We start from the raw sequence: 18259 nt of genomic DNA on the forward strand, positions 1-18259 counted from the left end.
TTTTATTGTCTGTTCTGTCAGCATAGTTTTGTGATACTTGCTCAGTTAAATAGAGAACTACCGGAGTTTGTCTTTACGTTTTTGTGTTTCTACTGAGACAGTCCTCTTTTTTTTTTTTAACTGAAGGAGTGCTTTTTATGCTCCTTTAAATATATTTCTACTGTTTTTTTTTTTTTAGACTTATGTTTTATGTAGATATATTTCTGAAATTAATATTTGAAAACTGTTTAAAATGCTGTTCTATTTCTTTTTTTTGTGGAACAGCTAAGCCAGTGTTTCATTTTATGCTTAATATTGTATGTTATTGTTGTTTAGTTGCTAAGTTGTGTCTGACTATTTGCGACCCCATGGACTGTATCCTCTCAGGCTCCTCTGTCCATGGGATTTCCCAGGCAAGAATAGTGAGTTGCCATTTCCTTCTCCAGGGGATCTTACTGACATAGGGGTCAACCTCGGGTCTGGTGCATTGGCAGGTGGATTCTTGACCGCTAAGCACCAGGGAAGGCCCTATGTCACCTGCTGCTTGCTGACTTCCTTTTGTGTGTAGAACAGTGTTAGGTTTCATATCTTACATAGAATTTCACATAGAATACGCTTACGGATATTGTGTTTTTGGAACCATTTCCAAGGAGAGCTAAGGCATTTAGATATAGATATTTAGATAACTCTAGATTTTGAGTGATTAACTTCTGTCAGGTTTATTATGTCTCCTTTGATTGAATTAATATTTACTGAGTTCCTTTTCCATTCTAGGCAATCTTATTGTCTGAACAAAACAGACAAGGTCCCTTGCCCTCCTGGAGCTTCCATTCTATTGGGGTGACACATACAATATAAATAAGATAATTCATATGGTGAGTCATTTTGAAATTATAACAGAAAGTGTTGGAGAGTGATAGAGAGTTTAGCCACATTAAATTGGGTAGCCAGGGAAGGCCTCTTTGGTGTGGTGACATTTTCGAAGGCAACTGAAAGACGAGATAGAACTAGCCATTCATGTAACTGGGGAAAGAGTGTTCTGAAAATACCTGGTGCAGAATTTTGCAGGGAACAAGCTTGATGTATTTAAGGAACAGTGATAAGGTCAATTTGTCTGGAGAACAGGGAAAAGGAGTGGTGAGAGATGAAGTTGTCTATGAAAGTGAAGTCGCTCAGTCGTGTCCAACTTTTTGCGACCCCATGGACTGTAGCCTACGAGGCTTCTCCGTCCATGGGATTTTCCAGGCAAGAGTACTGGAGTGGGGTGCCATTTCCTTCTCCAGGGGATCTTCCCCACCCAGGATCGAACCCAGGTCTCCTGCATTGTAGGCAGACGCTTTACTATCTGAGCCACCAGGGAATTTGTCTGTAGAGGTTAGTAGAAATGAGATTGTGTAGGGCTTGCAGTCTATGGAAAGGAAGTTAAGCAGAATCATGACAACTGATTTACCTTTTAAAATTTGCTCTGGCTGCAGTGTAGAGAAAGAATTAGAGGGGCAGAAGTTGAAGCAGAGATATAACAGGGGACTGCTGCAATTATGAGATGATAGTGACTTAGAGTAGGTAAGTAGCAGTGGAGATGGAGAGAGATGGACTTATCTTTGAAGTAGTGACAATAGGACTTATTGATGAATGTATGGGACGAAGGACAAAGAAAGGAATCAAGAAGACTCCTGACTTTTTTTCCCCTTTGTATAAGCAGTATAGTATATGTTGATGCCATTTATTGAGATGGGAAAAGCTTGAGGCTCAGTCACTAAGTTGTGTCCAACTTTTTGTGACACGCCCCCCCCCCGCCCCGCCCCGCCCAAAGATTGTTAGCCAGCCAGGCTCCTCTCTCCATGGGTTTTTTCCAGGCAAGAATACTGGAGTGGGTAACCATTTCCTCCTCCAAGGGCTCTTCCCAACCCAGGGATCTAACCCACATGTTCTGCCTTGGCAGGTGGATTCTTTACTTCTGAGCCACCTGAAAAGCAGTGAAAAAAGCTTGGGAAGGAACAAATTGGGGGATGTTGAGTGTTAGGCTAAAGAAATTAAAAATTTGGTTTTGGACATTTATGAGATGCCTAATAGAAATCTTTGCCGGCATTATCCAGTGTGTGAGTTTTCGTCTTTATGTTTTATGGAAAACCTTTCTGGGAAATTAACCTCTTCTTATTGAAGGAATGACTAAATATTCTGTGTCATACTATACAGGTTATGTTGGCTGCATGTAGTTTCCCTCCTTTTTTAAAAAAATTAAGATATACCTTGCATACAGTAATAATGCACAAATGTTAAATGCCCAATTCAGTAAAATTTGCTAGCTGTGTATAATCTTGTGACTACTGCATCAGTAAAAACAAAGAACATTTTCATTACCCCACAAGTCCCTCTGCCTCTTTCTAGTCAATTTTCTGACCTATAGGTGGAAGACTTCTGATTTTTCTCACTATAGTTACTCTTGTAGAAATTCTTATAAATAGACTCATATAAATGTATCTGTGTGACTTTCAGTTTTTGAGTATCATCTACCTTGTATTAGTCGAGTAAGTAGTTTGTTCTTTTTTATTGTTAAGTGGTGTTCTGTGGTGTAGTTAATACCATGATTTGTTTCCTCTCTTCTCCTTGTTTCCAATTTTTGACTGTTATAAAGGTACTTTGTACACTTGTGTACAAGTCTTTTTGTTAATATATGTTTTTATTTCTCCTGGGTAAATCCTAGAAAGGAAATTTTGGGTCACAGATATATATTTAATATTATAAGAAACTGCCAACCTCTCTTCCAGAGTGCTTGTATCATTTTACACTATCAGCAGTTAAGAGTTGTTCCAGTGCTTTGCATTATCACAGACATTTGGTGCTTTCATTTTTGATCTATAGTACTGGAAAATCCCATGGATGGAGGAGCCTGGTAGGCTGCAGTCCATGGGGTCGCTAAGAGTCAGACACGACTGAGCGACTTCACTTTCACTTTTCACTTTCATGCATTGGAGAAGGAAATGGCAACCCACTTCAGTGTTCTTGCCTGGAGAGTCCCAGGGACAGAGGAGCCTAGTCGGCTGCCGTCTATGGGGTCACACAGAGTCGGACATGACTAAAGCGACTTAGCAGCAGCAGCAGTGGATATAGTATCTATGGTGGTCTTTTCCCAACCTAACACTTTCAAAAATTGTGGTAAAGTATACATTTTATCATTTTGTATGATGAAGTATACATTTTATCATTTTGTAGGATAAAATGTATACTTTATCATACAAAATGATAAAATGTATCATTTTAACAGTTTTTAAGTGTACAGTTCAGTGGCATTGAGTGCACTCACATTGTCATGCAACCATCACCATCATGAACTTTTTTATCATATCAAACTGAAACTTTGTACCTTTTGAATAGTAGCACTTCATCTCCTGCTCTCCCAGCCCCTGGAAGCCACCATTCTACTTTCTGCCCCTGTGAGGTTGACTGTTCTAGATGCCTCGTGTGAGCGGAATCATACAAGATATGTCCTTCTGTGTCTTATTTCATTTTCACTTAATGTTTTCAAGGTTCATCTATGTTATAACATATATCAGAACCTTCCTTTTTTAAGACTGAATGATACTCTATTTTAATGGAGTGTTTATACATTCATCCATCTTGGACATTTGGGTGTCTTATTGTGTTTCAATTCACATTTCCCTGATAAACTAATGATGTTGAACAGCTTTTCGTATGTTTATTGACTATTTGTATAACTTCTTTTGCCTGCTTTAAAAAACTGATGTTTTTTTTTTATTTATTTGTAAGTATTCCTTATATATTCTGGATCTTATCTGTTGGGAATATTTTCTCCTTAACTGTGGCTTTCCTTTTTTCTTTTCTTGTTTTGGTGTGGTTATAATAGAGGGCAGAAACATCTTTTTACCATCATAAATCTGGGAGTTTTCTTGAAATGCTTGATCCTTGGAGGTAGCCTTCATTGGGATGATGTTGAAATGGGGCTAGATTATATGGAATACCTCCTTAAATTTTTTTTTTTTACAGTACCTTTGTTTTAAATGTATGATTATCTTAACCCATCCAGAGCATGATTTCGTTTGAAAAAAAATTGAAAATGATTTGTTTTGGAAAAAAGATAGTTTTCTACTATGGTATATTGTAATCAAACCTAGGTGGTTTTACCTTTTGACTGACTGAGGCTTTATCCTGAGAAAATTATTGCTGCATTAACTATAATTGTGAAAAATTGAATTATCTAAATGTCCATTGAGAGAAAAACTGATATGTGAATGCGGTGGAATAGCACATACACGTGGAGAATATGCTAAGAAGCTGCCTTTATGCTCTGATTACAAGTGTGTAAATATCCATTATAACCTCTCTGTTGTAATTCCCCATCTGTAAAATGGGTTAGTAAAGTAGCTGTCTCATAGGGTTGTCATGAAGATTGAAGGGCCCTAAAGAAGGCCCCTAAAGTTTTAACTCAGTCCTGAGACATAGTAAATGAGCAATAAATACTAGCTGCTGCTATTGCTACACAGTATGATGGTATGTGTGTAAAAGCTGTGGGATTACATGTGTTCCATTCACCTTTTATTTTCTTAAGGGTGATTCCCCCCCCCCCCCCTTTCTGTTACCTATTACTATATTAAATCATTACCAAATTCAGACCATCACCTGTATCAGTCTTGGTCTTGAATCTCAACTTATTCCCTTCTCCATTGCTTCTACCTATTACAGCTTACCACTGTCTCTTAAATAGACTGCTCTAGTTGCCTCCCAGCGTCTTTTTTTTTTAACACCTCTTCCAATTTGTATTCTTTAATGATGATTTTTGATGAGCAGGACTTTTAAATTTTGATGAAATCTAATTCATCAGATTTTTTTCTTTTATGATTAGTACTACTTATTTCTGTTTTGTCTAAGAAATCTTTCTCTACTCTAAGGTCACTTAGGTGTTCTGTTCCCCACCCCAGTAGCTTTTGTTTTAACTTTTATATTAAAGTGAAAGTGAAGTCGCTCAGTCGTATCCAACACTTTGCAACCCCATGGACTGTAGCCCACCAGGCTCCTCTGTCCATGGTATTCTCCAGGCAAGAATACTGGAGTGGGTTGCCATATCCTCCTCCAGGGGATCTTTCCGACCCAGGGATCGAACCTGTGTCTCTTATGTTTCCTGCATTGGCAGACAGTTATTTACCACTAGTGCCACCTGGGAAGCCCTGCTAAAGTTTCATATAGTAGGATTTTTGTGTGTGTGTGTGTGGGGGGTACATTCCCTAGGGTTTTCTACATGCACAGTCAACAATAAAGTTTACAAATAAAAATAACTTTACATCTTCATTTCCAATATTTATGCTTTTTATTTCTTTTTCTTATTGCAGTAGCTAACACCTGTAATATAATGTTGAATAAGAAGCAGAACCGGTGAGAGTATTCTTGCCTTGTCCCAGTCTTCGGGGGAAAGAATTCATTGTTTCACCATTAATATGATGTTATCTATAATTGTTTTATAGATGCCACTGCTCCTTTTTTATATCATGAATGATGTTGAATTTTGTCAGATTATCTTTCTGCATTTGTTGACGTGATCATACATGATTTCTCATTTGCTTTGTTAATGTGGTAGAAGACATTGATTTTTTTTTTTTTTTGACCTTTTTGTTTGAGATAGCTGTAGATCCATATGTATTTATAAGAAAGAATACAGAGAGATTCCATATATCCTGCCTGGTTTTCCGTATTGGTAACATCTTGCAAAACAATAGTATAGTGTCAATACCAGGATATTGACATCATATGGTCAAGATGCAGAATGTTTCCCTAACCACGGGGATCCCTCATGTTGCTCATTTACAGCCATCCCTGTTTTCCTTGTGTCTCTGCCCCTTCTCTCACTCCTGGGAACCACTCTTCTCCTCTCATTTCTATAGCTGTCATTTCAAGAATGTTACACAAATGGAATCATAAGAATGTAACCTTTTGGGGTTGGCTTTTTTCACTTTTGCTCCTACCATGGTTTGTGTTTAACCTTTGACACGTGGAAAGTCATCTAGCCTGTTCCAGTTTGAGGCTATTAGAAGTAAACCTGATATAAACATTCAAGTACAGGTTTTTTTGTGAGTTAAGTCTTCCATTCTCTGAGATAAATGACCAGTCATGCAACTGCTGGGTCATGTGAGTTGCGTGTTTAGGTGTTTTTTTTTTTTTTTTTATAGCCTCCGTTTTGGCTATTTATTTTTGGCTGCAGTGGGTCTTTGTTGCTGTGTGCAGGCTTTCTGTGGTTGTACTGTGCTGGCTTAGGAGTTGTGGAGATGAGCTTAGTTGCCCCACAGCATGTGGAATTTTCCTGGACCAGGCATCAAACTCAGTGTCCCCTGCATTGGCAGGCAGATTCTTAACCTCTGGACCACCAGAGATGTCTGCGTGTTTAGGCTTTTTTTTTTTTTTTAATAAAAAAAATGGCTGCCCCATTTAGTAGTTCCATCAGCAGTGTATGAATATATGAGTATGTATGAATGTATGAGTTATTCAATTTCTCCACATCCTTACTTGTACTTGGTGTTGTCAGTGTTTTTTATTTTAGCTGTTCTAGTGGGCAGTATTCTTGCCTGGAGAATCCCATGGACGGAGGAGCCTGGTAGTCTGCAGTCCATGGGGTTGCAAAGGGTTGGACACAACTGAGCGACTTCACTTTCACTTTTCACTTCCATGCATTGGAGAAGGAAATGGCAACCCACTCCAGTGTTCTTGCCTGGAGAATCCCAGGGATGGGGGAGCCTGGTGGGCTGCCGTCTTTGGGGTTGCACAGAGTCGGACACGACTGAAGCGACTTAGCAGCAGCAGCAGCAGCAGCAGTGGGCATGTAGTGTATCATTGTGGTTTTAGCTTGCATTTCCCTAGTGGTTAATGTAATGATGTTGAACATCTTTTCATGTACTTATTTGCCATCTGTATAGTTCTTTGTTGAAATGTGTTTTGTGTCTTTTGCCCACTATGGATTGGATTTTTTTTTTCCATCACTGAATTTTAAGAGTTCTTTGTGTATTCTAGATACTGGTCATGAGTCTTTGTCATATATGTGATTTGTAAATATTTTTTTCCAGCCTGTAACTTTTTTTAAAAAGCCTCCTAATAAGGATCCTTTTGCAGAATGAAAGTTTTTAATTTTCAAGAAGTCTGATCAGTTTCTCCTTAATAGGTTGTGCTTTTGGTGTCCAGTCGAAGAATTCATTGCCTCACTCTAGATCTTGAAGGCTTCTCTTACGTTTTTCCTAAAAGTTTTATAGTTTGACATTTTACGTTTAAGTCTATGACCCATTTTGAGTAAATGTGTATATAAATTATGAAACTTAGATCAGGGTTGATTTTCTGCTGATGAATATCCATTACCATTTGTCCTAACAACTGAAGCCAGGTATACAGTATGTGTATTCCTTCACTGGAGATACAAAGCCTGATAAGATTATTGAACTCAGTATCTGTATTGTTTATTTTTAAAAATATTTGTTTTGCTGCTTGATTCATTACAGAAGATTGTATTAATTCTCTTCTATTGACTTTAAAAATTTATTCTTGAATATTTTATATACCTGTTTTATGTTCTATATTATGTTTTGACATAATCAAATTACCTCAATGGAAAATTATAGCAATATATATTATTAGTGAGTTGTACCCTCAGTAATAATATACATTGTTTAGGCATGAATTAACTCTTTTAATGTTTTTGCCTTAATCTTTTATCTGACATTTTTACTGCAGCCCTTTCATTTCTTTTATTTATATAATTTGTTCAACTTAAAAAAATTTTAGAGTTGATTTATAGTGTTGTGTTGATTTTTGCTGTACAGCAAAGTGATTCAGTCACATGTACATTCTTTTTCACTTTCTCTCTGTTACGGTTATCACAGGGCACTGAATATGGTTCCTTTGCTGTACAGTAGGAGCTAGTTGTTTATCTATGCTATATATAATAGTTTGCATCTGCCCATCCTAAATTCCCAGTTCCTCCCTGCCCCACCTGCTCTCCTCCTTGGCAACCACAAGGCTGTTCTCTGTGTCTGTGAGTTTATTTCTGTTTCATAGATATGTTCATTTGTAGCATATTTTAGATTCCACATTCAAGTGATATCACAAGGTATTTGTCTCTCTAACTTATTTTGCTTAGTATGATCATCTCTAGGTCCATTCGTGTAGCTGCAAATGTCATTATTCCATTCTTTTTATGGCTGAGTAACATTCAACTGCATATGAGTAATGTGACACAAACATATATTTAAACATCTTTTTTTTTCTTTTGAAATTTTAATGTAAAAAAGTAGAAACACAGATGGAGCACAAATGTGCATTTTATACCCAAAGATAATATGGATAATTTGGTTATTACCCATAACATTTTAACAAAATAATCAGAAATTTAGTCATTCACATTAGTAATAACATTGAGTCCTTAAAGGAGTTTCTCATACATCATCTCACATTGGGAGATGATGTGTGCAGTGTGCAGATAGGAACAAAAAAGCAATCAATAAAGAAAATGTGATAAGTAATCTAATAGTGATAATACTGTTTCTAGGAGATAATATTGGAAGTGCTTTTATAAAAATTTGTTTTTAATTGGAGGATAACTGCTTTACAATGTTGTGTTGGTCTCTGCTGTACAACAGCATAAATCATCTGTTATACATATATCCCCTCCTCTTGAACCTCCTGCCCACCCCCACCCCCACCACCACCCTAAACCTAATTTTTGACAGAATACCAGGTTAAACTCCAAAAATGTCTCCTCCCTCTTGAACATCCCACCACCCCTACCCCGCCTGTTGTGACAGTACCAGGTTAAGCCTTGAAAAGGAACAGAGATCATTCTGTCTGTCTGAGATTGCATCCAAGTACTGCATTTTGGACTCTTTTGTTTCTATGATGGCTGTTCCATTTCTTCTAAGGGATTCTTGCCCACAGTAATAGATATAATGGTCATCTGAGTTAAATTCACCCATTCCAGTCCATTTTAGTTCTCTGATTTCCTAAAATGTTGATGTTTGCTCTTGCCATCTCCTGTTTGACCACTTCCAATGTGCCTTGATTCATGGACCTAACATTCATGACATTGTGCAAGAGGCAGTAATCAAGACCATCCCCAAGAAAAAGAAATGCAAAAGGGCAAAAAAAGGTTGTCTGAGGAAGTCTTATAAATAGCTGAGAAAAGAAGAGAAGCTAAAGGCAAAGGAGAAAAGGAAACATAAACCCATTTGAATACAGCGTTCCAAAGAATAGCAGGAGAGATACAAAAGCCTTCCTCAGTGATCAAAGCAAAGAAATAGAGACAAACAATAGAATGGGAAAGACTAGAGATCTCAAGAAAATTAGAGATACCAAGGGACTTTTCATGCAAAGATGGGCACAATAAAGACAGAAATTGTATGGACCTAACAGAAGCAGAAGATATTCAGAAGAGGTGGCAAGAATACCCAGGAGAATTATACAAAAAGATCTTCATGACCCAGATAACCACAATGGTGTGATCACTCACCTAGAGCCAGACATCCTGGAATGTGAAGTCAAGTGGGCCCTAGGAAGCATCACTACAAACAAAGCTAGTGGAGGTGATGGAATTCCAGTTGAGCTATTTCACATCCTAAAAGATGATGCTGTGGAAGTAGTGCACTCAATATGCCAGCAAGTTTGGAAAACTCAGCAGTGGCTAGAGGACTGGGAAAGGTCAGTTTTCATTCCAATCCCAAAGAAAGGCGGTACCAAAGAATGTTCAAACTACTGCACGATTGCACTCATCTCACATGCTAGCAAAGTAATGCTCAAAATTCTCCAAGCCAGGCTTCAACAGTACGTGAACTGTGAACTTCCAGATGTTCAAGCTGGATTTAGAAAAGGCAAGAGGAACCAGAGATCAAATCACCAATGTCTGTTGGATCATCAAAAAACCAAGAGAGTTCCAGAAAAACTTCTTCTGCTTTATTGACTATGCCAAAGCCTTTGACTGTGTGGATCACAATAAATTGTGGAAAATTCTTAAAGAGATGGGAATACCAGACCACCTGAGCTGCTTTCTGAGAAATCTTAGGAAATATGCAGATCAGGAAGCAACAGTTAGAACTGGACATGGAACAACAGACTGGTTCCAGATTGGGAGAGGAATATGTCAAGGCTGCAATTGCCTGCTTATTTAACTTATATGCAGAGTACATCATGCGAAATGCCAGACTGGATGAAGCAAAAGCTGGAATCAAGATTGCTGGGAGAAATATCAATAACCTCAGATATGCAGATGACACCACCCTTATGGCAGAAAGCGAAGAAGAACTAAAGAGACTTGATAAAAGTGAAAAAGGGGAGTGAAAAAGTTGGCTTAAAACTCAACATTCAGAAAACTTAAGATCATGGCATCTGGTCCCATCACTTCATGGCAAATAGATGGGGAAGCAATGGGAAACAGTGACAGACTTTATTTTCTTGGACTCCAAAATCACTGCAGATGGTGACTGCAGCTATGAGATTGAAAGACGCTTGCTCCTTGGAAGAAAAGTTATGACCAACCTAGACAACATATTAAAAAGCAGAGACATTACTTTGCCAGCAAAGGTCCATCTAGTCAAAGTTGTGGTTTTTCTAGTAGTCATGTATGGATGTGAGAGTTGGACTGTAAAGAAAGCTGAGTGCCGAAGAATTGATGCTTTTGAACTGTGGTGTTGGAGAAGACTCTTGAGGGTCCCTTGGACTACAAGGAGATCCAACCGGTCCATCCTAAAGGAAGTCAGTTCTGAATATTCAACGGAAGGACTGATGCTGAAGCTGAAGCTCCAATACTGTGGCCACCTGATGCAAAGAACTGACTCATTGGAAAAGACCCTGATGCTGGCAAAGACTGAAGATGGGAGGACAAGGGGACAACAGGATGAGATGGCTGGATGGCATCACTGACTCAATGGAAATGAGTTTGAATAAACTCTGGGAGTTGGTGATGGACAGGGAGGCCTGGTGTGCTGCAGTCCATGGGGTTGCAAAGAGTCGGACACGACTGAGCGACTGAATTGAACTGAACCAGGATAAGCTCCCTGTGTTACACAGCAAGTTTCCACTATTTTACATATGGTAGTGTAAATGTTTCACTGCTGCTCTCTCAATTCCCACCATCTCCTTCCCTTCCTGTGTCCACAAGTCTGTTCTCCATGTTTGTGTCTCTGTTCCTGCCCTGCATGTAGGTTCATTAGTACTATTTTTTCTGGATTCCATATCAGTTTAGTTCAGTCGCTCAGTCATGTCTTACTCTTTGCGACCCCATGAACCGCAGCACACCAGACCTCCCTGTCCATCACCAACTCCCGGAGTCCACCCAAACCCATATCCATTGAGACGGTGATGCCATCCAACCCTCTCATCCTCTGTCATCCCCTTTTCTTCCTGCCCTCAGTCTTTCCCAGCATCAGGGTCTTTTCAGACGAGTCAGCTCTTCACATCAGGTGGCCAAAGTATTGGAGTTTCAGCTTCAACATCAGTCCTTCCAATGAATACCCAGGACTGATCTCCTTTAGGATGGACTGGTTGGATCCCCTTGCAGTCCAAGGGACTCTCAAGAGTCTTCTCCAACACCGCAGTTCAAAAGCATCAATTCTTCGGCCCTCAGCTTTCTTTAGAGTCCAACCCTCACACCCATACATGACCACTGGAAAAACCACAACCTTGACTAGACGGACCTTTGTGGACAAAGTAATGTCTCTGCTTTTCAGTATGCTGTCTAGGTTGGTCATAACTTTCCTTCCAAGGAGTAAGCGTCTTTTAATTTCATGGCTGCAGTCACCATCTGCAGTGATTTTGGGACCCAGAAAAATAAAGTCAGCCACTGTTTCCACAGTTTTCCCATCTATTTGCCGTAAGTGATGGCACCGGATGCCATGATCTTAGTTTTCTGAATGTTGAACTTTAAGCCAACTCTTTCACTCTCCTCTTTCATTTTCAGGATTACATATAGATATGTATTAATATAAAATATTTGTTTTTCTCTTTCTGTCTTACTTGACTCTGTAGAATAGGCTCTAGGTTTGTCTACCTCAGTTCAACGGATTCAAATTCGTTCCTTTTAATGGCTGAGTAATATTCCATTGTGTATATGTATCACAACTTCTTTATCCATTCATCTGTTGATGGATCTAGGTTGCTTCCATGTCTTAGCTATTGTAAATAGTGCTGCAGTGAACATTGGGGTACGTGTGTGTTTATGAATTATGGTTTTCTCAGAGTATATACCCATAGTGGGATTGCTGAGTCATATGGTAGTTTTAGTCTTAGTTTTTAAAGAAATCACCATACTGTTCTGTATAGTGGCTGTATTAACTTATGTTTCCACTAACAGTGCAAGAGGGTTCCCTTTTCTCCATATCCTCTCCAGCATTTAATTTTTTGTTAACTTTTAAATGATGGCCATTCTGACTAATGTGAGGTGTTACCTCAGTGTAGTTGTGATTTGCAGTTCTCTAATTAGTGATGTTGAGCATCTTTCCATGTGCCTGTTGGCCATCTCTATTTCTTCTTTGAAGAAATGTCTATTTAGATCTTCTGCCCATTTTTCAATTGGGTTTTTTTTTTTTTTAACTTTTTATTTTGTATTGGGGTATAGTGGACTAACAAACAATGTTGTGATGTCTCTGTTGAACAGCAAAGGGACTCAGCCACACATATACATGTATCCAGTCTTCCCCAAACCCCCCTCCCATCCAGGCTGCCACATAACTTTGTACAGGGTTCCATGTGCTATACAATAGGTCCTTGTTGGTTATCCATTTTAAAATAGCAGTGTACATGCCCATCTCAAACTCCCTAACTATCCCTTCCCCTCATCCTTGCCCTTGGCAATCATAAGCTCGTTCTCAAAGTCTGTGAGTCTGTTTCTGTTTTTAAGTACGTTTATCTGTACCATTTCTTTTCAGATTCCACATATAAGGGCTGTCATACGATATTTCTCCTTCTCTGTGTGACTTACTTCACTCAGTGTGGCACTTTCTAGGGCCATCCTTGTTGCTGCAAACTGCATTATTTTATTTTTTTATGGCTGATTAATATATTGTATTTTTGTACCACATCTTTTTTATCCATTCCTCTGTTGATGGACATTTAGGGTGCTTCCATGTCTTGGCTATTGTAAACAGTGCTGTGACTATTTGGGTGCATGCTGCTTTTCAGATCATGTTTTTCTCCAGTTATATGCCCAGGAGTGGAATTGCAGGGTCATAGAGTAGGTCTATTTTTAGTTTTTTAAGGAACCTCCATACTGTTTTCCATAGTGGCTGTACTAATGAGCATTCCCACCAACAGTATAGGAGGGTTACTGTCTCTCCATACCCTCTCCAGGATTTATTGTTTGTGGATTTTTGGAAGATGACCATTCTGACTGATGTGAAGTGATACTTCTTGTAGTTCTGATTTGCATGTCTCAGTTAGTGATATTGAGTATCTTTTCATGTGCCTGTTGGTTATCTCTCTTTCTTCTTTGGATAAATGTCTATTTGGGTCTTCTGCCCATTTTTTGATTGGGTTGTTTGTTTTTTGTTATTGAGTTGTATGAACTGTCTGTATATTTTGGAAATTAAGCTATTATCAGTCACATCATTTGCAAATATTTTCTCCCAGTTTGTATGTCATCTTTTTGTTTGGTTTATGGTTTCCTTTGCTGTACAAAAGCTTTGATAGGTCCCATGTGTTTATTTTTGCTTTTATTTCTATTGCCTTGAAGACTGACCTAAGAATGTATGATTTATGTCAGAGGGTGTTTTGCCTGTGTTCTCTTCTAGAAGTTTTATGGTGTCATGCCTTATGTTTAAGTCTTCAAGCCATTTCGAGTTTATTTTTGTGTACGATGTGAGGGTGTGTTCTAACTTCATTGATTTACATGCGGCTGTCCAACTTTTCCAACACCACTTGCCAAAGAGATTGTTTTTCCCTGTTGTATATTCTTGCCTCCCTTGTCAAAGACTAACCGAGTATAGGCGTGGGTTTTGCTGGGCTGCCTTTTCCCATTGGCCCACAGGTCTGTTTTTGTGCCGGTACCACACTGTTTTGGTTACTGTAGCTTCATCGTATTATCTGAAGTCTGGGAGGTTATGCTTCTTCCTTTATTCTTATTCCTCAGGATTGCTTTGGCAATTTGGGGTCTCTTATGGTTCCATATAAATTTTAGGATTATTTGTTCTAGTTCTGTGAAAAATGTCATGAGTAACTTGATAGGTATCACGTTAAATCTGTAGATTGTTTTGGATAATTATGGCCATTTTAACAATATGAATTCTCTCAGTCTAAGAGCATGGGGTATCTTTCTATTTCTTTGAATCATCTTCAGTTACCTTTATTAGTGTTGTGTAGTTCTCAGCATCTTTCACTTCCTTGCTGAGGTTTACTCCTGTTTTTATTTTTAGTCTCTTTTGATGTGATTTTTAAAAAGGATTGTCTGTTTACGTCCCTTTCTGATATTTCTCTGTTAGTGTAGAGAATGCAGCCAGTTTCTGTATGTTAATTGTGTCTTGTCACCTTGCTGAATTTGTTTTATCAGTTCTGGTAGTTTTTGTCCGTTACCATTTGTTGTTAAAAGCTGCATTACCTCCTTTGAATTACTTTTCCACTTTGTCAAAAATCAGTTAGGCATATTTGTGTGGGTCTATTTCTAGCTTTTTTGTGTTAGTGATTGTGTCTATTTTACACTTGTATCACTTTTGTAATTTGTTTTTCAAGGAATTTCTTTGTTTCATCTGAGTTGTCAAATTTATCTTTTTAATGCCTGTGATGTCTGTTGTTCATTCCTGATATTGACAATATATGTTCTCTGTCTTTTTCTTGGTTAGTCTAGTAGGGATTTATCAGCCTCATTGATATTTTCAAGAGAACAGATTTTTGGTTTTGTGTATCTTTCTTGTTTCTTATTTCATTGATTTCTACTCTTTGGTTCCTTTCTAATACCTTTGGTTAATTTGCTCCTTTTTGCCTAGCTTCTTAAGATGGAAGCTTCAATCATTGGTTTTAAACCTTTCTTCCTTTCTGATATAAGCATTTATATTAGAAAATATAAATATATAAATTTTTTCTGCATATTTTAATTTTGGGGTTTTTTTTAATTTAAATTTATTTATTTTAATTGGTGGCTAATTACTTTACAATATTGTATTGATTTTGCCATACATCAACATGAATCTGCCACGGGTGTACATGTGTTCCCCATCCTGAACCCCCTCCCACCTCCCTCCCCGTACCATCCCTCTGGGTCATCCCAGTGCACCAGCCCCAGGCATCCTGTATCCTGCATCGAACCTGGACTGGCGATTTGTTTCTTATATGTTATTATACATGTTACAATGCCATTCTCCCAAATCATCCCACCTTCTCCCTCTCCCAATAAATTTCTTTTCAAACACTTTTTTAAGCACATCCCACACATGTTGGTATGTTCTATTTTCATTTTCCTTGACTTTGGACTATTTTCTAACTGTCCTTTTGATTTCTTCTTTGACTCATTGGTTGTATAGAGGTGTTTTGCTTAATTTACAGTTATTTGGAGAGATTTGAAAAATCTTATTATCAAATTCAAATTTAATTCTGGTTTTGGACAAAAAGTATACTCTGTCAGATTTCAGTCCTTTGAAATGAATTGGTACTAGTTTAAGGCCCAGCATATGTTGGTGAACTGGAAATGAATGTATGTCCCGTAGTTGTTAGGTTTAGTGTTCTGTAATGTCTTCAGTCAACTTTTCAAAAACAAATTTTGTCCAGGATTTTTCAGTATCATTTAAGTGATGTCTGGGTAAATGGCTAGTACATATGGTTGAAAGTACTTAAAAGAACTATATACATAACAATATTGCTTATTCATCAGTATGCTTACTCCTAGTGGGAAAAAAAAAGCTTGATTTTTACTGCTTTATTACCTCAGTTAAGGTTGTGATAGAATATGTGTTATTAAGCAGCACCTATTACATAACCTGATATAATGTTTTCTAAATTTTACTGAAGATTTGTCTGTTTCTCAAGGTACACTGCATGATTCCTTCTCTCCACGGCAATCTCACATCTGAAACATGGCTACAGATTGGCTGGGCAGTATTGTGTCCATCAACTGTGGAGATAGCTTGGGTGTCTATCAGGGAAGAGTGTCAGCAGTGGATCAGGTCAGCCAGACCATTTCTCTCACCCGGCCTTTCCACAATGGAGTGAAGTGCCTTGTGCCAGAAGTCACTTTCAGGTGAGTGTCCTAACTGACTCTTCAAATCCAGTCTGGTGGTCTATGGAGCTTGACCTAGGTCTCATTGCCAGTATTCTCTTGCATAGGACTACTTTTGTCAGGGGAGAGATTTTACAACCTTAGATCTTCTAGTTCTACTGCTGTTTCAGCAGAGACTTTGTGTAGTAACTAGCTTTCAGCTGATGATTCAGGGTTTGTGAAACATTTTTCTTATCTCTGTCAGACATGCAATATTATATTTAAATGTGTCAAATTTAGAATCATCTTTCTGTTTTCTTCTACGGTTTCAGATTTCCTTTCTCAGTTTTGTATTATTTGTTCTTTCTTATATGTGAGGCCTTTATTGATTCCCCACCCCCCCACACCCTGTCCCCCCACATAACTATCTCTCTTTGTAGATTTGTATTATAATTTATCTCCAGAGACACACTCTAGCTAGTAGCTAAAGTCCTTAGCTCTAGGAATGTATTTTTCTTTAGTGTTTGCCAACAGATCTCAAGCTTAGATGTTGTCTTCACATCCCTCTTTTCACAAGTTTCACAGAAACCTTCCTTTCTTAACGTTTTTTTAAAAAAAGACTTTCTGGAAAGAGCTTCCTCGACTTCCTAAACAACACCCAGACCTAACCTTTTCTGTAGGTGTGTATCCATCCTTATTGCTTACCTCCTCTGAAGTCTTCACAGAAGATATACCCTTTGTGTTCAGGGCTAACCTTATCACACATGCTTTATGTGTTATCGTTTTCTATATCCTTTGAGACCCTGCCCCTTTCTTTTGTGTCTTCACTTTGAGCCTTTATACTGTCTCTCTTCTCATCACTTTCTAACTTTCTGAGGCCTCCCCCATAGTAAAAACACTCCTCCCCTTTCTGCACACGCCTTGCATTTGCCACTCGGTATTGCCCTAATGACACCTTTCACCCAGGTTAGAAACTTAGGAATCGTAATGAATTCTTCATTCTCTTGATCTTCATGTTCAGTTAGTCACCAAATTCTTTGGATTCCAAATGTTTTTTTGGTTCCATCCTCCTTTCTCTCTTTGCATTGTCACTTGCTGTATACATCCCCTCTTATTTCTGCCTCGTCTCCTAACAGGTGCCCCTGTCTCTAGTTTCCTTGCTGTTCTTACAGCCACCAGAAAAATCCAGTGTGACTGTGATCTGATCCCTAACTTTCTCTACAGCCTTACCTCCTGATGGCCCTCTACAAGCATTTGTCTCTTTAGTAACACTATAACATTTACAGTAACAACAGTAACATTGGCAGTTCCTCACATGGCCTCAGTCTCTGAGCCTTGGCTTAAGGTGCCCCTCTCCTCCCATACTCTGCTTGGCCAACTCTTATTTTCCCTTCCCAACCAGACTCAGCTTAAGTGCTTCATCCATCTCTACCAGACTAACATGTATTTTGCTTTGGGGGCTCTAGTCCCCAGTACACACCTCTGTCATAGTGTTCAACACTTTTGATTACCTACTTGAATTTTCTGCTGACTAGACTTCAAGTTCTGTGTGAGCATATATTGCTTTTCATCTTTATATACCCAACTCCTGCTACAGGGGTTACCACATACATAGTAAGTACTCTGTGTATACCTTTTGAGTGAGCAGGTAAGTAAATGAATGAAAAAAGCCATTAAGCATTGTAGAAATCTAAGATATTAATGATGGTTTTATGATTAACAATAGGTCTCTCTATTCTTTATTGAAGTATAGTTGATTTGCAGTGTTGTGTTAATTTCTGCTGTACAGCAAAGTGACTCAGTTACACACACACATTCTTTTCTGTGTTCTTTTCTATGATGGTTTATCCCAGGATTTTGACTGTAGTTCCTGTGCTGTACAGTAGGACCTTGTTGTCCATCCATCCATATGTAATAGTTTGTGTCTACTAACCTGAAATGCCAGTCCATCTGTCTCCCACTCCCTTAACAATAGGTCTCTTTTGTTTTCCTTTTCTAAGTTTTTAATTTATTTTTTGTTTCTTTTTAAAAATTTTTATTTATTTTTAATTGAAGTATAATTGCTTTATAGTATTATATTGGTTTCTACCAAATGTCAACATAAATCAGCCATAGGTTTAC

General features: G+C 38.3%; 1 protein-coding gene across 2 annotated transcripts in view; it reads left to right on the plus strand.

Moving 5' to 3' along the window:
- EDC3 (enhancer of mRNA decapping 3) overlaps window positions 1–18259 on the plus strand; it is a 56630-nt gene that overhangs the window by 5239 nt on the left and 33132 nt on the right. Inside the window, exons 2-3 of one of the 2 annotated variants that reach the window (XM_070358619.1) lie at window positions 754–854; window positions 15970–16180. In XM_070358619.1, coding sequence (XP_070214720.1) covers window positions 16017–16180 — 164 coding nt within the window. In that variant the 5' untranslated portion in view covers window positions 754–854; window positions 15970–16016. The remainder of the gene's footprint in view (window positions 1–753; window positions 855–15969; window positions 16181–18259) is intronic. The other variant, XM_070358618.1, reaches the window with a different exon arrangement.

Source organism: Bos mutus, chromosome 21 (assembly GCF_027580195.1).
Source record: "Bos mutus isolate GX-2022 chromosome 21, NWIPB_WYAK_1.1, whole genome shotgun sequence".
NCBI classification, from domain to species: domain Eukaryota; kingdom Metazoa; phylum Chordata; class Mammalia; order Artiodactyla; family Bovidae; genus Bos; species Bos mutus.